The sequence below is a fragment of the Acinonyx jubatus genome, chromosome A1 (genome assembly GCF_027475565.1).
Source record: "Acinonyx jubatus isolate Ajub_Pintada_27869175 chromosome A1, VMU_Ajub_asm_v1.0, whole genome shotgun sequence".
Lineage (NCBI taxonomy): Eukaryota > Metazoa > Chordata > Mammalia > Carnivora > Felidae > Acinonyx > Acinonyx jubatus.
The window spans coordinates 116358850-116382490 of NC_069380.1; the positions used below are offsets into that span (position 1 = coordinate 116358850).

The 23641-nt window shown below is 47.9% G+C and overlaps 2 protein-coding genes across 4 annotated transcripts in view; one reads left to right on the top strand and one right to left on the bottom strand.

Annotated features, from left to right (window-relative positions):
* DELE1 (DAP3 binding cell death enhancer 1) lies at positions 1–15627 on the top strand. 3 transcript variants are annotated; one of them, XM_027042814.2, is made up of 13 exons: positions 1–161; positions 816–930; positions 1025–1148; positions 3101–3248; positions 4188–4349; positions 4605–4693; positions 4795–4891; positions 7582–7724; positions 8763–8921; positions 9023–9115; positions 11625–11790; positions 12324–12554; positions 14628–15627. In XM_027042814.2, exons 1-12 carry the CDS (start codon positions 131–133, stop codon positions 12551–12553), a joined length of 1557 nt encoding a protein of 518 aa, XP_026898615.1. In that variant the 5' UTR covers positions 1–130; the 3' UTR covers position 12554; positions 14628–15627. The 3 variants fall into 3 exon arrangements, with proteins under 3 accessions (XP_026898615.1, XP_026898609.1, XP_026898619.1); XM_027042808.2 differs by lacking the exon at positions 14628–15627 and adding an exon at positions 13291–13869; XM_027042818.2 differs by lacking the exons at positions 9023–9115; positions 14628–15627 and adding an exon at positions 13291–13869.
* Positions 14617–23641, bottom strand: part of PCDH12 (protocadherin 12) — a 17644-nt gene continuing 8619 nt past the window's right edge. Inside the window, exon 4 of the mRNA XM_015063444.3 lies at positions 14617–19427. Within this exon, the coding sequence (XP_014918930.1) occupies positions 18940–19427 (488 nt within the window). The 3' untranslated portion in view covers positions 14617–18939. The remainder of the gene's footprint in view (positions 19428–23641) is intronic.

The window sequence follows — 23641 nt, forward strand, 5'->3', positions numbered from 1 at the left end:
CTAATTGGCTGGCTGGAAGCTTCCTCGGGACTCGGCCGTTCGGAGGGCACGACAGCGGCCTCTCTAGCCGCCGCCCGTAGGTCTGGCCTCGCTCTTTGGACTGCGAGCTCTCTATGCTGTTGGCGACGACATGTGGCGCCTCCCGGGACTCCTGGGCAGAGGTAGGGGGCGTCGGAGCCGCGCGTCGAGAAGCAGCTGAAACTCCGAACTGGAGAAGGGCGGGCCGGAGGACTGAGCCGAAGCCTGAGCGGGCTGGGTTAAAGCTGAGGAAAGGCGGGGCCCACGGGGGCGGGGCTACGCCCGCTGGTCAGGGGCTGCTAGAATTTGAGGTGTGAATGGGGCTCGTGGGGAAGAGGGTGGAGCTTAGGGCCACGGAGATGGGTGGGGCTATCTAAAGGGGGAGGGGTCAAATGGCTGGTGTTCCGAATTCGTGAAAGGTGGGTAGTGGCCAATGGAGTGCGGAACCAATGAAAAGAGGCAAGATTTAGAGTCAGGGCGCTCCAAACATTGAGCGGGAGTTTGCGTAGGAATGTCTGGTAATTTCATAATGGTGGTTGTCAGCCCTGGGAGGACATCAGAGTCACCCTGGGAGCATTTTCAGAATATGCCCTGGATGATCCTGGTTTATTGGCCTGGGTGGCACCTCAGAAACTGTACTAAGCAAAAGATTCCCACTTATGTCCTTGTTTAAGAACTTACGCAGTGGCAGATGCCAGTGATTCCTGGGTTCCAGGAGTGGGGCTCTGTCAAGGAACAGAGGGAAGATTGGTGGGGCCGTTCATGTTGAGATGATTGATCTTTGTTATTATACATAGCTCTTCCCCGTCTGCTGGGACCCGGCTTCCGGGGGCTGACTCCAAAGTCTACCAACCCAAATGAGCCTCAGGCTGCCTCCTCCACTCTGCTGGTCCCTGTCCCCAGCTTTGACAGGTGAGATATTACCATTCCGTCACCCATCCCTTCCCCTTACCCCCTACTCCTTCCACTTGGGATATAACTTGATGGCTTTTCTTGCCTCATCTAGGTCAGGCCCCCATGGCCCAGGCCCAGGCACGAACAGGGGCCCAAGGTCTCATGGATGGAAGGATGCCTTCCAGTGGATGTCTGCCCGTGTCTCCCCAAACACCTTGTGGGATGCCATATCATGGGTAAGGCTTCCCAGCTCTGTCCTTGACCTTCTGTGTGGATGAGAATGATCCTGCATGGTAATAAAGCCTAGAAACAAGAGCTAGGGCATCATTGTCCCCATACTCAAAATGTGAGTAACCCATGTCATTGGGGCATATTTGGGGGAGATATTGCGGCTCCTCTTCCCCTCTGCCCTATTTCTCCTTTCATTCAGTAAAAATTTATTTAACACCTTCTCTGAGCCAGGCATTTTTGTTAGGCACTTGTGACACAGCTGAGAACAAGGTAGATGTTATCAATGAATAATACTAAATAGCTAACGTGTTATATATTAATGTAGAATATTATGTATGCGTTATCTTGTTTAATCCTTATAAAAATCTTGCGAGGGAAATATAATCTCTGTTTTATAGATAAGGGAACTCAGGCTCTGGACCTTTAGGTAACATGCTTAAGGCCATACAGCTCTTAAGTAGAGAAACCAGGTTTATTTTGGAGCTCATGCTCTTAGCTACCATGCTCTACAGATTGGTTGCTATACTTAGTGTGGCTTTGTAAAAGCACCTAGTACAGATCCCAGTACAGAACAATAAATATTTGTTGACTCTGATGTATAAAGTTAGGTGCTCAGTAGTGAACATTAGGTCCAAGAAGGCAGAATCTTTGTCATCCAGGTTCTGCACACATCACTCTCATTTCTGTCACATCTCATCCCTGTCACTTTCATGCTGTGTGCTTTAGGCAAGACTTGACTTCCCCGAGCATCAGTTGTCTTATCTGTAAATTGGTGTCATCAGCGGAATGGAGCCTGGAATGTCTCCATGGTAGGCCCACTTCTCTCTGGTGCTGTGGACTAGGGGTATAACATACTTTGGAGAGGGGAGCATTTTCTCATTTTGTCAAAGATCTGAGCCCTAGAGCTATTCTACAGTGAATCCTTCTAGAATCTGGGCTTGGATTCTGGGGGTCCTGATGCTGTCCCTCAGCTGTGTCACTGTTGCCCTTGTGAAAGGGTACGAGCTGTCCCAGTATTCTGGATACACGTCTCTGTTATTTACATGCTGGCATCTTCTCTTCCTTCCGGCCTCAGCTCACACATCACGCCTACAGAGAGGCTATCCTTAATGCCCTATTTTGTCAGACCTCCGTCTTATGCTCTGTGTAAACTCCTGATTTCTTTCTTTTTTTTTTTTACATTTAGCATAATTTGTTGTTATTATATTTATTTCTCTGTGTACGTGAATTTTGTCTTTCTCCTTCAGTGAAGATATAAAGTCCGTAAGGACAGAGACGTGACTATCATCTTTCCCAGTGTACCCAGTGCCTGTTGTAATAAACAGGTATTTAGGTGTGGACAGGAAGGGGCAGGGAAAACCAAGCAGTCTCTGAGCTAGGAGCTAGCTTAGGTTTTCCACACACCTGTCAGAGAAGAGATACCTTCAACAAGCCTGTATGTGTGAATGTGTCTGTGGTGGGGTGGCTTGGTCAGAGAGAAAGGAAGAGTTGTGCCTCAGGCCAGAGAAAGAGAATGAACTTGTTGGTGAGCCCTGACCTGTCACTGCATTTGTGGCCAAGCCCCAGCTTACCACATTATCTTTTTGCCTGCTTAGACTTTATTCATTCACTCCTTATGCATGTAATAAATACATGTGTGTATTTATTAGTGCTACATCTTAGCCTTCTCCTAGGCTCCAGGAATACGTGGGTGAACAAAACAGACATGATTCCTGTCCTCATGGTGCTTAGAGACTAACAGGAGAGACAGACCTTAGCTAAATAATTGTCGAGGTGATTACTTAAGTACCAGTGTGATCAGGGCTCTACCAGGCAAGTTTGGGCACCGGGAGGGTATTAGTTGGCCTCAGCCAGGAGTCAGGAAAGGCTTCCCAAGGAAGTGGCGTTTGAGCTGAAGGGTGAGACTGAAGGAGGTAACTGGTGCAAAGCTGGGTCCCCAGTGTGCTGTCTTTCCCAGGGCACTCTGGCTGTGCTGGCACTGCAGCTGGCAAGGCAGATCCACTTCCAGTCGTCCCTGCCAGCAGGACCTCGACAAGCAGAGCACTGCTCTTGGCGCAGACCCCTGGACTGTTTCCTCTCATCTCCCTTGTGGCATCCGCGCTCCTGTGAGTTTTCAGTCCCAGGGACAGGAGGGCTAGGCTGGGAGTTTTTCTAGGCCAGGAAGCATCTCTGGACACACCTCAGGAAAAGAGCCATCAGCAGCTCCTTGCCTTTCCTATCTGAAGTCAGAGGAAGGGGAATGTGAGGAAGTTCTACCCACCCAGGGTGTGGACCACCCCTGCCCCTCAGTGTCCTCCCATGTCCTCCCCTCCCCTTCCATGAAGGGAGCCCCACAGGGATCGAGGCTGCTTTAGATCTTGGGTGTGGCTTCCTGCTTACCTTTCACCCATGACCCTTCAGGTCATTCTCTGGTCAGTCATTCATTACTAAGTGAATCTTCATTGAATAATTACTATGTACCATGGTACACAGGCAATACAGCCCAGGGGTTAAGGCCCTGGAGTTAGTGTCAGGGTTCAGGCCCCATAGCTGGTGCATACTAGTCTTGTGTCCCTGAACAAGTCACTTTTAACTCCCCCGTGCCTCAATTTTTTCATCCATAAGATGGGATAATAATAAAACCCACCTCATAGGTCTCTTGGGAGGATTAAATGAGTTAATACCTGTCAATGAGTTAGAACAGTGCCTGGCACACAGTAAGTACCCAGTAAGTATTAGTTTAAGGTCTTGTCCTTATGCTTATAATCATTATCAGTATTACTATCAAATAGAGTGCCAGGTGTCGGGGCTACAACTGTGAGTGAGGTAGATGCCTCCTTGCCACTGGAAGAATTCAGGCAAATGAAGCATTTATACCTAGGGCAGGAGATCAGCATAAATGTAGGCCCCTCTTGACCCCAGCAAAGGAATTGGAGGAGGAGGTGGAGGTGTGTGAAGGAGGAAATTCCACATTCTTCCCCCGAACCTCAGGGAACACTCAGTCGAGCCTGAGCAGACTGAGCTGATCCCCTTCTGATGTGACTACTCTTATTGGGTCTTTCCAGCACTCCGGAGGCACATTCTCCCCAGCTCTGATGGCCCAGCTCCCAGGCACACTGGCCTTAGGGAACCCAGGCTGGGCCAGGAAGAACCCTCCACTCAGCCTGAGAACCTCTCTTCATACAGCTCCGTGAGGGCATCTGGTCTTCAGGGTCTCTCTGAAGAAGGTATGTTTTCACCACCTAGAGTCAGCCAGAGGTAGAGGGGGTGGGGACTGGGCAGATGGACATTTGTTGCTGCTTATGCCACATAAGGAAATTGTCATTCCTGTGAGGGCCCGTGCTTTCTGGGGCCCTTTGAATGATTTTGATTCCTGGTGGTGGTGCTGGCCAGAGGGGCCAGGGAGACTGGGGCAGTGGGAGAAAAGGAGAAACCACACTTTCTCCTTTACCCTGGCTGGGTGTCACCCATTTCCCTTGCAGACCCTAGTGATCTTGGCTTCCTGCATGCCAGCAGTAGCTTCAGATCCGGGGCAAAGCCAGCCCAGCCTGTGCCCACCGGACAAAAGCAGGTATGGTTCAGATGTGGCCTCCAGACCCTCAGCACATTCCCCTGGGCAGGTTGCAGTGTGAGTGAACCCTCCCATGATGAGTCTTTATATTTCTTCCCCAGGAACAAGATAAATCAAAAACTCTTTCCCTCGAGGAGGCTGTGACTTCCATTCAGCAGCTCTTCCAGCTCAGTGTTTCCATTGCTTTCAACTTCCTGGGTAACTGGGTGGACCTTGCATCAAGGCAGGCGGATGGGAGAAGGGAAAGGGTATGGGGTTGGTCAAACAGAGTTAGGGCAGGGAGTGGTTTAAATTGAGAGAATTTATCTTCTCCCGGGTAGGTAGACTAGACCTGGCATGGTGGCACAGTGGTGTCAGGGACCCATCCTCATGATTCTGCCATTCTTAAAACTGACTTCCGTTTCAAGGTCCTGTTTGGCTATTGCAGCTTTCTTTCTGGAAGGGGATAGGTGGGAAAGCTAAAGGACTACTCCTTCCCCACCTAGAAAGTTGCACAAATCAGTGTCCAGGATGTAGGCCTCTGACCACACCTGGTCACAGAGGAGCCTGGGAAATGTAGTCTCTAGCTGAATGTCCATGTGCTTACCTGAACATTTTGTTACTGTATAAGAAGCAGAAGAGAAATCTGGGAGGATACCTTGCGTTTTCTGACACGTTTGGGTGAGAAGAGACTCCTAAGGTCTGGAACAGGCTCTCAAATGCACAGACAGGAACTCTTACCCACGTCTGGAGACTCTAGATGCCCCTCCACCATTTGTTCTGTTCTCTGCAGTGACTTGGCTTAAGTTTCAGGCCTTTTAATGCAGCGACCCAGACTGCCAACAGCATCTGTTGGAGTGTATTGGGCAGATGCATGAGAAGGTGGGCTTCTTTCAGCACAAAGCTGTTAAGCATTCACCTTTTCTAGGCCCTATTTTAGGTGTCAGGGATACAGTGATTCATGAGACAGAGTTCTTACTGTCATGGAGCTGACGTGTGAATTGAGGGGGAGAAGAATAAAACATTGCCAAATAAATAAAAAAGAATTTCAGATGATGGTGAATGTTAGAATTGTAAACAGGGGAATGTGTCAGTGACTCGGGGAAGGAGCAGCTTTTGATTTGGAAGTCCTCACTGATGGGAAGAACTCTGTGCCAAGACCTGACTGACAAAAACAAGCCAGTCTTGTTTCTGTATAGAGAAATAGCTTTCCAAACAGGGGGAACAGGTAGTACAAAGGTCCTGAGGCAGTATTGAGTTTTGCTTGTGAAAGGAATAAAAGAAAGGTGAGTGTGGCTGCAACTTAGAAATCACCAGGAGAGTAGAAACAGATGAAGTGAGAGAAGGAGGAAGGGGCTAGGTCAGGCAAGGCCTTCTGAGCCACTGTGGAGTGTGGATTTTCTAAGGGAGATCAGAAGCCATTGGAGGGTTTTACAGTGGAAGAGGAGGAGGGCAGTCACATGATCTGATGTACTTTTTCAGATTTCTCTGGCTGTTGTGTGGACAAATGTGGAGTGCAGGCATGCCAGAGGAAACAGGAGACTGGGTTGGAGCTGTTACTGATGGCATAGCAAAGCGTCATGGTGGCTTGGTCTAGGTTAGAGGCAGAGGGGACAGAGAAGAGAGATGGATCGAGGAGCCAGTGTGGACAACGGGGACAGGGGTGGGATCCTTTGCCCTCTTGAGTCTTCTCAAGGGCAGAGGGCTCTGTGCATCCTGGACAGCAAATTTTCAGGCAGCAGGGAGGTAACTTTAATTCACTGCTGGCTGAATGGAACCTGGCTTCTACCTCATTAGCTTTTTGTGATTTTGATGGGCCGACAGTCTCTTCTGAGGATTTTCTTGCCCATTCCTTCATTCATATATTCATTTATTCAGCAATGCTAAGCAGTGTGGCAGAACACAAAGGGAGCACAAGCCATCATCGTATTTTGCATTTCTATAGAGCTTTCACCCTATGCGAAGTTATTTCTTCTACATTCTTTTTCTGCTTCTGCCTCCAGGATTTTGCAGTCTAATTGAGGAGACAGGGCTTGTACTCTGGAAACAGTTTAGTTCATGGAAAAAGGCTTGTATACTGAGTAAAAACCAAAAGAGTGTTTGAAGCCTGAGTGTGGTCTGAAGCTTCCAGAGCAGAGGCAGAATGGGAAAGTCTGATGGTGGAGGCAGAAAGATAGCCCAGGGAGGAGAGACCACTTGAGCAAAGCTTTGAGTTGGGACTTGGCTGTGCCCAGCCCCGTCTGTGTTTTCTGTTTGCTCATTTGTTTGGATGATAAAACGGAACATGGGTTTTGCTGTCCGGACACACCTGAGTTCAGGTCACAGCTGTCCTACTTTCTCTCTCACGGTTTCCTCCTAAAGCAGGATTAACAGTATCAGCTGTTATCAATTCGATCTAGTTCATTACAAGCAGCCTAAGCCCACTCTGGCTAACTTAAGCACAAAAGGAATCTACTGGGATCTGTTGATCTGCCAAATCTCAGGACAGGAATAGAGAAGGTCCGGGGATCCAGGCGGCAGTAACTGAGGGACAGTGTCTTCAGAGTTTTGCTGTCAGAATAAACCTGCAAAAGCTATTTTCTCTCCTGCCTCAACCAGATCAGGATTCAGATTCCTGAGTGAGGGACTTACCGGTTGGGAAGAGCATAGCACAATGATTGATAGCACTGGGCAGCGGGGAGGAGGGCTGCTCTCCAAGGAAAACTGGGGTGCTGGTACCAAGAGGAGGATGTTGTATAGGAGGGCAGAACCCACTGATGTCTCTGGCAAACCAGTGAAATATTCGGAGGCTGGAAACATATGCAGAGTGTCTAGCACAAAAAAGAAAGGAAGCAGCTTATGAGGATCTGGCCAAGGATGTGGGGAGGTTCACAGAGGAAGTTGTGTTTACACTCTGTGCTTTCTTACAGGGACAGAGAACATGAGGAATGGGGACTACACGGCAGCCTTTTCCTACTTCCAGAAAGCAGCAGACCGTGGCTACAGCAAAGCACAGTACAATGTGGGCTTGTGTCATGAGCATGGCAGAGGCACCCCCAGGGACCTTGGCAAGGTACTGCACCTCCTCTTTGTCCCCAGGCCTGTCTCCTGAGCTGCCCTGCCCAAAGTTGACCTCCAGAAATGAGCGGCAGGAGGGCTTGGGGAGAGTTCACCTTCTCTCTCCCAGCCATGAGGGAAAAAGAAGACAGAAGCTTCTAACTTGCAGGAATTTAGATTCAGAAGGAGGCCAGGGACCTTGTCTTTTTTCTTTGCAGCTGTATCCTCAGGACCTAGAACCTTACCTTGATGAATGGATTAATTCATCGTAAAAGTGTAGGATAAGTACGCAAAGATGTTATATATATATATATAAGAATGTACTTTTCTTAGAATTGTATATGATGGCAAAAAAAAAAAAAAAGGGAAAGCAACTTGAAGTTATTCAATAGTAAGTTGGTTAATAATATCTATGTGGGCCTTAAAAAATGATGCACCAAGGGCAGCTGGGTGGATCATTTGGTTGAACATATGACTCTTGATTTTGGCTCAGGTCATGATTTCACGGTTCCTGAGTTTGAGCTCCATGCCAGGCTCTGTGCTGTGATTCTCTCTCTCCTTCTCTAGCTGCTCCTGCCCTGGTCTCTCAAAATAAGTAAATGTTTTTAAAAAATGATGCACTAGATCTATGTTTACTGGCAGGGAAAGATATTCATAGTGTATTGTTAAATGGAAAAATAGATTACAAAAGTGTGAATGTTCTCTCTCTCACACTGTTTCTCCCTATACACACACACATACACACATTTATATGTATATGTGTGTGTGCATGTATATGTGTACATGTATAAATACACATATATGTGGGAAGAAATTTGCAAAGCTGTAAAGTAAAAGTGAACAGAGAATGATCTTTAGGAGGCAGGATTGGGGGGGGGATTTTATGTTTCTATTTTTGGTTTATCTGTATTTTGAAATTTTGGCTTATCTATTTTCTGATGAATCTGTAATGATGATGTATTATTTAATTAAAATAGTTTTTACAAATTTCGCTCAAAGAGAAGGCTGGCTTGCAGAGGTATCAGTTGATTAGGTGTCTCTCCCTTTGTCCCAGGCAGTTCTTTTTTACCAGCTGGCTGCCAGCCAGGGTCACCGCCTGGCTCAGTACCGTTATGCCAGGTGCCTGTTGCAAGGCCCAGCCTCCACTTGGGATCCTGAGTGCCAGAGGGCAGTGTCCATGCTTAAGCAGGCTGCACACTCGGGCTTGAGAGAGGTGAGTGCCCAGGGTAGTGGTGGGGAGTCTCTCCTGGGCTCCTAGAGTATGCGGGGCCTGAAAGTGATGGAAATGCCTTTTTCCTTCCTCCTGAACCACAGGCTCAAGCTTTCCTCGGGGTGCTTTTCACCAAGGAGCCACACCTGGATGAGCAGAGAGCTGTGAAATACCTTTGGCTTGCGGCCAACAATGGGGTATGGGATTGCCAGTGTCCACACATGTTGGGGATCGAGTCTGCTGAAAGAGGGAATCTTGGAACTGGTACCAGTTCCAACTGCTGCGCATAGGAGAGGGTTGACAGGAACGCTGGGCCAGCTTCAGGTCTTAACTGTTGCTGACTTACTGTGTGACCCTTGGGCAGGTCTAGTGGGGCCCTGGAGTTGGCTGACAGCAATCTGTGAGAGCTGTCGGTAGTTTAAAATCAGCTGTGGGTGGAGTATTTGCACCACAGAAATGACTGCATGCTCCAGAGCAAGGCCTGTTTTACTGCAGAGCCAGTTGCTACGCTTACCAGCATATTCCTGAGCCGGTCACTTCTTGTTCTCCTCATCTGGAAAATTGCGATGGAATGACTGCCTCACCTGTCGACTGCTTCACGGGTGTTGTTGTGAGGATCAAAATCTAACTGAGGTAGCAGGTGTGTGAGTGCTTGGTCAGTTGAGCACAGAGAAGGTGCACCCTCCTGGACGGTGCAGTTTGGGGAAGTCAGAAGACACTGCACAGTTTCAGGGGTGGCAGGTGTCTGGGGGCCTTGGCATCCAGGCTGCAGGACCGTGAGTTTGTTCCCCAGAGTGTTAGTTTCATGGGGTGTTTATAATAGGAAGGAAAACATGGTCAGATGGGTTTGGGAAATGCTGCACTAAACAGGTGTCTTCAGTGCAGGTGATCTCAAAGCTTCACCTCAGTGTGAATCACCAAAAAGGCGTCTGTGGTTTGCTGTATTCCTGAAATGTACTTGAGCAGGACTTTTTTGGGCACTGCGTGCTGAAAGATCAGAAGTAGTGGATTAAAGCAAGCCATGTGCATGTACTCGAATTTCCCTGCACTGGGGCTGCTGATTCTCGGTGTATTCTGGCCAACACAGTGGTACCTGATTGGACTCTTGGGCATCAGAATACTTTTTTGTTTTTACTCTGTTACCTGTAGTAGCTTTCAGAAGGGGACCAGTGTCACCAACTAGTACTGCCTCTGTGCCTGCCTTCCTTGATGGAGTCCCAGCTCTATCTCGGGCTGAGTGTGCTTCACCGTCTCATGTGCTAGACATGCCTGAGGGCACCTTGGTCCACTTCGGTCAGGACACTGGGAGAAATGCATAGAGGGTGTTGGGCACGGTCCTGACACACACACCCACCCCCCGGGAGTAATTGTGTCTTTGTAGGTTTGTACTGAGCAGTGTTGCAGGGTGGCTGTTTTGGCCTTAGGAATGTGCAGCCCTGTGTTCTAAGCTGGTCTACGGTCATGAGTCCACCATATTTATTACATAGACTTTGCCCTGCAAGTTACAGAAACTCTCTCAAGAAATTGGACTTTGGAAATTAGAAGAGAAATGAGACCATGGTTGGGAATCAAAAGAGTTGTTTTTTTTTTTGTTTTTTTTTTTTTTAAGTTGGGTGCTTGAATATAATAATTTTCCAGTAAAGAGGGAGAGATTAAAATCTCTTTAGGGCGGGGCGCCTGGGTGGCTTGGTCGGTTAAGCGTCTGACTTCAGCTCAGGTCATGATCTCACGGTCCGTGAGTTTGAGCCCCGCGTCGGGCTCTGTGCTGACAGCTCAGAGCCTGGAGCCTGTTTCAGATTCTGTGTCTCCCTCTCTCTCTGCCCCTCCCCTGTTCATGCTCTGTCTCTCTCTGTCTCAAAAATAAATAAACGTTAAAAAAATTTAAAAAATAAAATAAAAAAATAAAATAAAATCTCTTTAGGGCAACTAAAATAATAAGAAAATAATAACAGTAAGCACTTTTAATGTATTAACACATGTAATTTTCATAACAATTCAATCAGGTGGGTGTTATTATTATTTCCCACTTTATAGATGAGGACGCTGAGGCACAGGGGCATAGAGTAATATGCCTGAGGTTACGTAGCTGGTAAGTGATAGAGCCAAGATTGGAACCCAGAGAGTCTGGCTATATAGGTTGTTCTCTTAAGCCCTACCTGCTAATGCCTCTCTAAGGATCATAGTTTTCAGTGAGAGGAGAGAGGATCCAGCATTTTGGGCAAAGGGATTATTAGACTTTTAACCTTTCAAAGGAGGGACACTCTCTGTAGTGTATGTTTTGCAGCCCCTGGGCAGAGATTCAGAAAGGCATTTGGGGCCTTTGAGAAGCCTAGCCTCTACCCTGGCTCCTGGCTCTTCTAGCCTAACTAGGAGCCGACTCCCAGGTTCCCCACAGTTGGGTTGGTCGTTCCCGTGGCCGTCACTTCTGTCTGCCTTCAGCATCAGCCTCAGCGAGAGGCTGCCACACTGCCACTCGAATCTCCCTGGGCAGAGGGATCCCCGGCTCCTCTGTGTTGGGCACACTCTGGGCCTCTGGCTTTTCATACTTGAGATCCCTTGGTACAGGGGGGACTGGGACTGGACCTTGAACCTATATGGATGAAGCCCCAGCTTGCCCGACTACCCCACCTTCCTCTTGCCTTAGCATTTCAGTTCTTCTCTCCTGCATGTGTGCATATCTGTACAGCTGTCTATTTTCCCTTTTAGGACTCACAGAGCAGATACCACTTAGGAATTTGCTATGAGAAGGGCCTTGGTGTGCAGAGGAATCTGGGAGAAGCTATAAGATGTTATCAGCAGTCAGCGGCTCTGGGCAATGAACCTGCCCAGGAAAGGTTGCGGACCCTCTTTTCCATGGAAGCAGTGGTTAAAGGTGCATGTCAGAGCCAACAAGTTCCCTTCCCTGAGCTCAGTGCCCTGTGGCAGAGAGGGGGTGGCAGTAGTCCTTGGTCTCCTTGGCATTTCTTGCCCCAGTAATGGGTAAGAGCACAGCTTTTTGAGTCAGACACACCTGAGCTTTAAGAACCCTGCTATGTCACTGAACTCGGACTCCATGTCTTTGAAAATGACGTGGTTCTTCACTTCTGAAAATGAGGGTACTACTAGTACCTTACTTGTTCGGTTGTAAGGATTAAATGAGATGGTTCTAGAGGGCTTGGCACAACCTGGCATACAGCGGGTGTTGAATAAATGGTAGCCTCCCTGAGGATTTTTCAGGAGAGACCGTATCCTGAGATTGCCTCAGTGCCCTGAATTACCCTTCGAGGGCTCTGAGTGCTCACTCCTGAGTCACTTGGGCTGGCCGGGGTTAACAACGCCAGGGGCAACCAAGCCCTTTAAGAAGTCCTTGCTCCAAAGTTAAGAACCCACAGTATGAGTAAGAGTTGCTCTCACCTCTCCTCACAGCCCTGGGGCCCAGCGATTTGGCAGTTAAAGGATTGAAGTCCTTCTCCAGCCCCTCCCTCTGCAGCCTCAACACTCTGCTGGCGGGAGCCTCACGCCTCCCACACGCCTCGAGCACAGGGAACCTTGGCCTCCTCTGTAGAAGTGGGCGTCTCGGAGCCAGTCCCAGGGGAGCTCTTCCCCCACACAACTACCCTTTGGAAAGGAGTCTCGTCAGACTGGGTTTTGGCTAAGGTAAGATAAGACATAGTTACTGGTGCTGGGGTGGGGAGGGTGCACAGGTTGGATGGCAACAAAAATAGGTGTCAGTGTCCCTTTCTGAGGTGGACATTCCAGCGAGAGCTGAGGTTCTCAAGCAATTTCAAGTGCTGGCTAATAAATGACTTTGACCTTTCCTCCAGTTGGTAGCCTCACAGGTGGGCAGTGGAAACATTGATAGTTATTTCTGGTTCTGTGCACTAAAGGGATTCATTCAGTGACCTGTAAAAAACTCTCCTGAAGGTTCCAGAGTCTTACCATAGCCTGTGACTGAGTAAACCACTTACATATTCTTTCCCATGTCTCAGTTTCCTTAGGCTTAGACTGCATGACAGATGTTTGCCAACATCTGACGTATGTGCTTCTGGTGGTTCATAAGAGGATTTTAGGTACTCTAATATTTTCTATCTTAGTAGTTGTATATTTAATATATAATGTAAAATGTGACTAGCACATTATAATTTCACAGATATTAAAAACGATCCATTTAAAGAAAAACATGGTGAAATTGGATAAAAGGGAGCCCAGGTCCCACCCATGGTGGTTCCATGAATGGCTAAAACTTGAGGAACACTGAGTCAGGCCATTCCCAAGATGGGCTTCCGTATTCACTTTTGTTCATCCCCAGTGGAGTTAGGATCATCTTCATCACTGATTTGGGAGGAATGAGTTTCTTGCCTACATACCTAATATGTCTGCTTGACTTTTTCAGACCTTCTCACTTCAGCCCTAAAGATGGAGCCTGTGGCTTCTCTGTTACAACTTGAGTCCCAAAGCAGAGGCCAGATATCTACACAACTTCCCAAAGAAACTTAAGCATCTGCCCCAGCATAGTAAAGAAGAAGAAATTGTGTAAAGACCCAGGTCCTGGCCATGTCACCTTGCCTGGCCGTGTCCCCTTATGAAGCAGTGACCTGACCCACTACATTGTTTTCTCAGTTGTTGACCGAAGGCATTGGTGTATGTCCTTTGACCCTACAGAGCTCATGGGGGGGCATTTCACTGCAGAAAGGGCCTTGGGGACCACTTAGGCCCAATGAGGCAGACTGTTGCCCGTGGTTGTATGGCTTTATGAGTCACCAGGCCAGGAGAAGACCAGGCCCCCTCACTCCTGGCTCAGGGCTCTGTTTTGCCAGTTCACACTAGCTTTATGTGTTACTGTCACATCTCTCCAATGTGAGGGAGTAAGTGGAGGCTTGGAGCAGGAAAGTGTAGATTTTGAGATCCTTGTTTGTGAAGGGTGTGCCAGAAATGGATGGGAGTTTAATAAAATAGATACTGGATTATCTCATCACTCTTGCCTTTGAGTATGTTGGGGAGAGCCGGGGGTGGGGCAGGGGGAGCTGAAAGCAGAGGCTCCCACCTCATCTTTAAACTCTCCATTAACCAATTTGAAGGGTCTTAAAAGCTTCTCCAAGGGAGAGACTTAGGAAAAAATGATTTCTGAGTCAACGCTAATGACTCCAATTACTGAATCTGTGAATAGCTATTCCCTGGCTTCTGGATGTTAGCCCAAGTTCAATAGCATGGATGTGGTTGAGGGTAGGGAGTGGGAGGGACCAAACCCTCTAGTAACTGTTCAGATGTGAAAGATCACCCAGCTTGGCCAGTTCAACAGTGGAAGGAGTTGGGGGTGGAGGTTGTCTTCTCTGCTGCCCACCCCTCTCACCAACCTCCAGTGGCTCCTGCCACACTTTTCCAGCACTTTCCTCTTGTCATGGGGGCCCTAGGCTTCTTTCAACTTTCGTATCTCCCCTGACTGCTACTCCCTTTCCAGAGCTGCTCTGCACGCTGGCCTTCCCACCCCCACACTGATCCCCTCATGCTGCTGCCTCCCACAGATGTCTCCTTGGGATCTGGGACCTTGTCTTTGTATTCTGGTATCCTCAGCACTTAGCACAAGGCCCACGCTAGTAGGGGCTCAATACACACATTGGTTAAAGGTTAGGTTTTTAAGCTGTACAATGCACTAATCTCTGCAAGAAAAAAAAAGTTTCTGTGGTCAAATAAGTTTGGGAAACACTATACCAGACATCCCTTTCTTTATAGATTTACAGTGTACATCAGCATCTTTAAGGTTTCAAGGAGTCCTGCAGTAAAGAACTTGGTTAACCCCATGTTTGCCAGCCTGAGCCAAGCACAGAGCCCAGACACACACAGATTGCCGATCAAACTTCCTGGGGCACCTTCTGTAAAATGTCATTTCCTGCCCTCCTGTGGGACCCTACTCTCCAGTCTCCTCCCCTCCTCTTTTCATTTTGGCTTACCAATTCCTTCTGGGGAAGGAGTGGCAGTTCAGACAGCCGTGGGACAGCGGGTGTCCCGTGTTGAGGGCCAGATATAGCTCTCCTTCCCCCTCAGTCATTACAAGTTAAGTACTGATTCAATTTGGGGTGCTAAACGTGGAGGTAGGATATTTTTAAGCTCTCCTTGTGGAAAGGCAGGATGGAAGAGTCATGAGAGCAATGTTGTCAAGGGACCAGAAATCCTTGGCTGTTCAGTCACTGCGGTCTCTGTCCATCCCCAAGGGGTGGGCCTTCCTCCACAGACCCAGGCACTTCTGTGCTTTCGCCATTACAATTCCATTGTTAATGACTTGTCATCAGTGTCCTCAAAGGAAATATGAGGTGGGGAGGACAGGGGAGTGGCCCCTGCCTGGGTTAGGTACAGGGTGACCCAAGTTTTAGGACCTGGTGCCCTTCAGCAGTGAGACTTTTGTGCGAGGCTGTGCTGACTCAGTTCCCTTATCCAGAGATGTTGCTTTCAGGGATCCTTGACACAGTGCAGACAAGGCTGTTCGATTCATTATATCTTCAGTGCTAATACAGTGCAGGGTACTTAGTAAATGTTCAGTAAATATCTGTTGAAGGAATGAGTGATTTTATGCATTGCCCCCTTTACACCCAGTTCCTTGCACCAAGCCTACCTAGCACATAGTAAGTGCTTTAAATATTTGTCGAATCCATGATTCTGTATACTCCCCACTGCTACTTCCAGTGCTACTTCTGACACCTAGTAATTGCTCAATAGATACAAAGTGTTTGTTGAATGAGTGTTTCTGGTCATGCCTCCGTCCTCCCCTGCCCCATTACGTCATACTCCATACTTAGTAGGAGCTGGAAAAGGCTGACCTATTTTCTTGGTGCATACTATGTGCCAGGCCGAGCCCATGCTAAAACACCTCCCTCCCCCTCCTGTCTTCCTTTTGGGATATAGTTCTCTCCGGAGTCCCATGGGTAGTGGTTGCCATCTCACTCTTGTTTTAGCCAGAGGAGAGGTAGGGTCAGTGAGCTGCCAAGCTGAAGTTGGGTGACAGACAAGGAGGCTGCCTGTCAATCTCTGAGCTGCCCCCAGGCTCCAAGTGAGCACTGCATCACACTCCTCGTGCTGGAGAACCGGCTGACTGTTGATTAAAAAAAAAAAAAAAAAAGTCCCTCTGCGCTTTCCAAATTAAGACGACATTTAACTGAGTGCTTGCTGGCTTGCCTGCTCCCTCGATATCCCAGGGGATTGAGCCCATCTTGGTGAAAACTGTTCTGAGCATGTCCGAAGTCTCAGCTTTGACATCTTGGTTGATGTGAAGAAGTTTCTGTAACCTTTCTGCTCAGCACGCTCAATTCTGTCGCCATACACACTGTGTCGCTCAGCCTGTTCATGGGAAAGTGCTGGGTGTTCCCATGCTAGGAGTTGGTTGCATGCTGCAGACGAGAGCACCTACATACATCCCCACTCTGACCAGAGATCAGTTGCCTCAGAACAGAAACAGCTCTACCCATGAATTCCTTAGGGTCTGCGGAGAAGGCAGAGCCGAGGACCAACAGAGAGGATCACAGTGGTCCTTAATCTTATTGAGGCCCCAGACCCCCTTTGAAAATGTGGTAAAAGCACTGACTCCTTCCCATACAAAAGTATGCAGCCCTTCAATTTTGCATGCACTTTAGCGGATTTATAGATCTTGAAGCCCAACCATGGACTCCAGGTTAAGAACCGTTGATTTGTTAGAAAGAACAACACACAAATTCCAGATCCAGATCCTAGCCCTGCCACAAGCCCGCCGTGCAGCTTTGTGCAGATCAGAAGTGTCTTGCTTTTTTCTTGGCTATAAAATGTTCTGGCTCCTTACGAGTAAAATTGCTTGTGTTTGTGGAGGTTTAGGGAGGGACTTAGACAAAGTGCAGTATAACCTTTCATAGGTTACTTGTTCCTTTGGGAATCTGATGAGGACTTTGCATCTTCTGCCTAGAAAAACACCTATACACAAGGCTTTGCCTAGTATTCTCAAGGTCCAAGAGCTACAGATTAGGGATTTTTGAACTAGAGTGAAGCAGTGATCAAGGGCATCCAGTGATCCACTTGACAGCCACAGTTCCAGCTTTCTTTTTAATGAATTAATTTGGCTCCGGGTTTCTTAGGTTGGCTCTTCCCCCATCTCTTCTTTTCTCCACCCTCCCAACATGAGCTCTGCATCAAAAATCCACTAGTAATTGTGGGTGGAGAGTGGCGGTCAGCATAGTTTACTCTAGTTCTGTGGCTTTCAGACTTTGATTTCCCATAATGGAAGTTTTCTTTCTTTCTTTCTAATGACGTCTTACCTGCAGCTCCAATACAGATAAAAGGAAACTCTGAAGCACTGATTTATCCATTTATTCACTCATTCATTCAACAAGTTAAGTATATATCCATTGTTGCTTTGTGCCAGTCACCTGGCTGGTCAGGCTTGAGACCCTGTCTGCTTAGTTTCCCCTGGCCTCTCTCATTTACTTTGGGAACCCAATAGCTTAAAATTCACAGATCTTGTAAGGAGATCACTTGGGCCTAAAGTGAGGTGACACACACCCAGAGACCCTGCTCTTGGGGCACTTAACTTTTGGGGGCCTCATTTTCCTCATCTGTAAAATGGAATAACTGGATAAGGGTGCCACATTGGATTCCAAATATATATGATTTTCATTATCCCTGGCTGGGAGTATGATTGGCCTGTTACTGTGGACAATGAACATAAGTACTGGCTTCCAACAGAGAACGAAAGGAGGAGCACAGAGAGGAATTTTTGCCTGTAGTGCCAGGAGGGCCCCATGCTACCGAGAAGCTGAATGGCTAGCTGACTGACTGCTTGGAAATTTCCAGGAAAATTATAAGGCTGAGACTTGGAAAAATATTTGCTATTTCTTCGCTCCCTCCTGCCCTGGAAGTTTTGCTGCTGTCAGTATCGATTTCATAGACCCAGTTCATACACTGTTCTCTAGGGCCTGAATTCACAGGCCCAAACCTGCTGTGACAGAGGAAGATTTACCCATGAACGGTGCGTCTGCAAGGATGACGTCTGTACCTGAAGGGCTAATCTCTGGGAAAGCACAGGAGCCTGCAGAAGCTCAGGCCCGTGTCAGATTAGATCCAAGTCCCTCTTGTTCTGTGCTCAGAAATGCAGAGCTGTGGAGGCCTGAGCAGCTTTGGAAATGTTCTTTTCAACAGTGTTTCATGAGGGGAGCTCAGGTAAGTCCACACCTGGCTCAGCTCAGCTGCGGGGCCTTTTCCTTTCCTCTCCTTGGCTGGCAGTGTAGTGTCAAAGTGGAGGGCAGAGGTTTTGGTGTTGAAGACTAGTTCCAAAGCTTACTTCTGCCTCCACTCTTGATCTTGGGCAAGACACTCTGCTTCTCCAAGCCTCACGTCCTTGCCTGTGGAATGGGGATAATAACACCTCCCTCCCAAGGTTGTTGGGAAATTAAATCCTAGCGTAAAGCCCAGGGCTTTACTGGCTCACATAAATGCTCTATAAATAGTCATGCTTTTCTTAGCCCTAATTTTCCAGCTGAGAAGCAGATTATTTGATAAGGTAGCAATAGGGAAGTAAGGTCAAGAGCACACGTGTTCATCATTGTGTACCTAGCACTGTGTACTAATGTGCCCTATTCCTGTCCACATCCAGCATACCATCTTGCCAGGAAATGGGCAACAAGGACCCCTCACTCTGCTACCCTTCCCCTGCCCCCTCTTGACAGGTGCAAACAGGAGAATGAGCCAGTGCTTTTCCTTTATTAGTAGGTCAGAGAGCTTTGCCTGGCACCCCAGGACCAGCACCCCACCCCCAACTATGCGATGAGGCCATCCTTTCCTGCTTATGACACTCCTTGGCATCTGTTCCACAGGAGGCCTGACCCTCTGTGCTGTACATGTGTTTTGCCAACAAACACTCATTTCAGCCAAAAAATTCACTCCAAAAAGTTCACAGGCAGAGCCAGCCCTTCACAAGGGGCTGCTTTGGTCAGTCAGATATTAGTCGTGGCTCCCCTGCCTCCTCTGTGGGGCAGCATAGGTCACCCTAAAGTTCTTGGGCCACCTCTCAACAGTGAATTCAAGGATTTTAGAAAGCAGCTCGTGTCCCAGGATCCTTAGCGCCTGGGCTCCCTAACATCCCTGGTTCTTGGATCCACAGCCCCCTGCTGCTGCTGCTGCTGCCAGTCCTGCCCTCGGCCCCCTTCTTTCCACCTGGGCCCCCCTGTCCTTCTGCGCCTGAGGCCCCGCTGGTGGCCAGGTCCAGACTGAGGGTCCTCCCGCAGACAGAGAGCCTCCGCAGCACCTCGGAGGCAGCCTCCACAGGCACGCTGGAGCGTTGTTCGAGCAGCATTTCCAACAGTGAGCTCATCTCCGAGACAAAGGTGCTGGCCAGCTGCGTGCCTGTCAGGCTCAGCTCAGGCCCCGTCGCCTTGCCGAACGTCTGAAAGGTCCTCGGCTCCTCCATGGCCGGAGTGTCTGGTGAGAACACGTTGTCACGGTAGTTCGTGGTGAGGGGCAAAGAGAGCCTCGCCATCCAGGCCGGGTCAGGGACGCTCAGCCGGTCCAGGGCCAAGCCTGCATGGGAAGGAGGGGACGCAGTGAGGGCTGGGCCCTGGGAAGGGCCAGGCAGGCCAGGGTGGGGCTGTGGGCAGGGCAAGGGCAATGGACAAAGGAGGGAAGGGAAATGGTGGGGGACAGACGGGGAGGCCAGAGGGGGACGGGAAGGAAGAGGCCCTGACAGGGAAGCTTGCTGGGCAGGAAGGCTGCTGACTGAAGTACCCACACGAGCTGAGTAGGGAGGAGGCAGGAGGAGGAAGAAGACCTTGAATTAGAAATTGGCCCTTTCCTGAAGAATTTCCTGGGCCTGGTGTGTTTCAGGCTGGGTGTCTTCCATCTACTTGGGTAGTCGGGATCCTCACTCCCTCCGGGCACTAGTAGGTGAAGATGGCATTGCCAGGGGGTGGGGTGGGGGTGGGGTGGGAAGGTTGGAGGGGTGGGGGGGGGGGCAGGAGGGGACATCCCTCTTCTTAGCCAAGGCTGAAGTTCCTGACTTGGTCCTGCCATCTGCCTGTGTTCATAATAATAGTGACCACTTCTTAAGTTCTTTCATGCCAAGCAATTCATCTAATTCTCTCATTTAACCTCTGCACATCCCTTTGAAGTTAAGAGTGCTATCCCATTTTATGGATGAGGAAACTCAAGTTCCAAGAAGTTGAATCATACATTTACTAGGCAACCAAACCAAGGTTTGACACCAAATCTGACGACTTCAAAGCCTCATGTGACTGTACCACCCACCCACTCTCTGAGGAGCCGGCCCCTTATCCCCCTGGGTGCTCCGGGTAGCCACCTGTGGCCTCTGGAATCCCCAGGCCTGCTAAGGTCTGTACTGTCAGCATGCCCTAAACTCCTCAAACTTTACTTCTCAAGCTGCAGGAAACCCTGGCCTCGAGGCTGGGAAAGGGCTGTCTGCCTAAGGGCTGTCCCAGGAATGGGACAGTGAAAAACTGTCCCCTAGATCCCTAATGCCACCATCACACTTTTCCTTTTCACATCTCTTGAACAAAAATACTATCTCAAAAAAATAACCCTGGGGGCACCTGGGTGGCTCAGTCAGTTAAGTGTCTGACCCTTGATTTTGGCTCAGGTCATGATCTTACAGTTTTGTGTGTTCAAGCCCTGCATCGGGCTCAGTGCTGGCAGCGCAGATCCTGCTTGGGACTCTTTCTCCCTCTCTCTCTGCCCCTCCCCTGCTCACACTGTCTCTGTCTCTCTTAAAAATAAATGAAAACTTAAGGAAAAAAAAAAAAAAACTAGCCCTGGGCCCAATGGTAGAGGCCAAGTCAAAGGAAAAAAAGTATAAGTCTTATGGTTAAGCAACTGTGTTTAATAAAAAAAAAAGGTACAACATCCACTTTAGTGTGTATTTAATGTTTGCTTCAGGTGAGCTGCTTTAGAATCTATGCATATAATAAAAGACCGGAAGGAGATATGTCAAAATGTTAACTGGAGTTACCCCTGGGCAGAAGTGATTTATTCTCTTTTTGTTTGCCTACATTTTCCTACCTTAACCAAATATTACTTTTGTAATTTGGAAAAGTTATTCCAAAATACAGCTAATCACTGTTTATATTGATAAATGAGTCTTAGTCTTGCCTTGTCAGGGTCAGACCTCTTCCCCACTGGTCCAGCCCCTGCCTGGGACTTAGTAAGCATCTCTTGAATGACTCAGTGAACATAAATATTAACCCTGGGCATTTGGGAAATGTAAACCTTAGTTCCCTGAGACTCTGGTAATAAGGTTGAAACTTTTTTGGTGTTATAGAATCAGGCTTTTGTGCCAGGGTCAGAGAGCTTCAGAAGGAATGAGGCTTGGAATGAGAAAATCACTGGAGTGTATAAGAATGGCTGAAAAGCAATGGTGAATCCACCCCGAGGCAGGTAGACGCTGGGCTGGCCTGGGCTTGATTTCCCACCTCTGCCATTTATGAGCAGTGTGATCTTGGGAAAATCCCTTAACCTCTCTGAGCCTCCTTTTTCTCTCATAAAGTGGTGAAATAGTAGGACTCATCTGGTCAGGTTGCTGGGAGCATTCAGTGAGCTCGTGTGACCAGTTAAATATTGTCCTTATCATATTATCAGATGGATGCTCCCCAGACTTCTGGGGTCAGCGAGCTCACCCCTTCTCAGCCCTGCCCTGTGAGCAGCGCAGGCTTTTCTATCCTTGCTGCCCTCGTCACCACCCCCCCTACTTCTTACAGTGCTCCTGTGCTCTTTGCCCTCTGTGCTGTGGAGAAGCAGGACCGTGTGGCAGCAAAGCCCACAGGTTCCAGCCCAGAGCTGGCCAGTAGAGATTAATGCGAGCCATAAAGGTCATTCTAAATTTGCTTCCTTAAAAAAGTCAAAAGGAAAGATGAAATTGATTTGTAAAACATTTTTGTAATTAATTTCATTTTATCATGTAATTTTTTTAATTAATGAGATATTTTACATTTTTTTCATACTAAGTCTTCAAAATCTGAAGTGTGTTTTATATTTTTATCACATCCTTTTTATTTTTTTAAATTTTTTTTTAACATTTATTTATTTTTGAGACAGACAGAGACAGAGCATGAATGGGGGAGGGGCAGAGAGAGAGGGAGACACAGAATCGGAAGCAGGCTCCAGGCTCTGAGCTGTCAGCCCAGAGCCCGACGCGGGGCTCGAACTCACGGACCGCGAGATCGTGACCTGAGCTGAAGTCGGACGCTCAACCGACTGAGCCACCCAGGTGCCCCTATCACATCCTTTTTAAAAAAATAATAAGTTACACTTTTTAAAATACATTTTATTTCTTTATTTATTTTAAGTAAGCTCTATGCCCAACATGGGACTAGAAGTTACCACCAGAGATCAAGAGTCAGATGCTCTACTGACTGAGCCGGCTCAGGCGCTCCAGGTTTTGTTTTTGTTTTTGTTTTTTTAAAGATGTCTGATTCTTTTTTCTTTAAAGTAATCTCTGTGCCCAACATGGGGCTCAAACTCACAACCCCAAGATCAGGAGTTGCATGCTCTTCCCACTGAGCCAGGTACAGGCCCCCATATATCCCAAATTGATTCCGACTAGCCTTTTTCAAATGTGGCTAGTGGCTACCATATTGGACCTCATGGTTGTAGATTCTAGACAATGCTGTCCTACAAAACTTTCTGTTTGTGTGCTGCCCAAAGCAATATGCACTAACCACAAGTGGCTAGTGAGCACTTGAAATGTGGCTGCTATAACTGAAGAAGTGAATTTTTCATTTAACTTAATTTTAATTAGATTTAACTTTCCTTAATTTTAATTTAGAGCCACATTGCCAGTGTTAGTAACCATTTTCTGCACAACCTTGGGAAAATTATTAAACACCCTCGCCCCTCAGTTTTTTCCTTTATGAAATGGTGATAACGAATAGTTTCTCTTAAGATGTTCTATCTTGTAAGATTTTCTCGTGAGGAACACAGAACAGGGACTCGTACATAGAAAGCTCTCCATAAATTTTAGCTATACTTTTGTAAAGATTTTTTTCCCCATGTTTATTTTTTAAGATTTTTTAAAATGCTTTTATTTATTTTTGAGACAGAGACAGAGCATGAGTGGGGCAGGGGCAGAGAAAGAGGGAGACACAGAATTTGTACCAGGCTTCAGGCTCTGAGCTGTCAGCACAGAGCCCGACATGGGGCTCAAACCCATGAACCATGAGATCATGACCTGAGCTGAAGTCCAACGCTCACCCAACTGAGCCACCCAGGTGCGCCTGTTAGCTATAGTCCTTGCCGTGCCTTCGATGTGTTTACAGCCAAATGGAGCACATAGGATACGTCTAGCTGAGAAACATTATTAACCACAGAAACAGAAAACCACAGCGTAGGGATGTACAGAGGTATGCTGTTACCTAAAGGAGGCTAACCAATGTCCAGCTAGCACCAGATTATGTACTTAATATCAAAACTAATTGTTTCTCTAGAAAATGTGATTTTTGTTTCAATTAGAAATATTAACACATTAAAGATTTGACTCAGTTCTCAGGGTCAAAGGATATTTAAGCCCACCAAAGAAACACAAATGAGTGGTTTAGGAAGTAAGGGAGGTCTCCTTGATGGCATGCAGGCCCAGGTTGGTTCCTTTTCCGTCATTGATGAGCTAAGTGACTCTAGGCAGGCTGCAGTGCCTCTCTGAGCCTCAGTTTGCTTATCTCTAAATTGGAGCTTATAACATCTGCCTCCAAAGACTGGAAGATTAAATGTGATAATGTATATGAGACACTCCC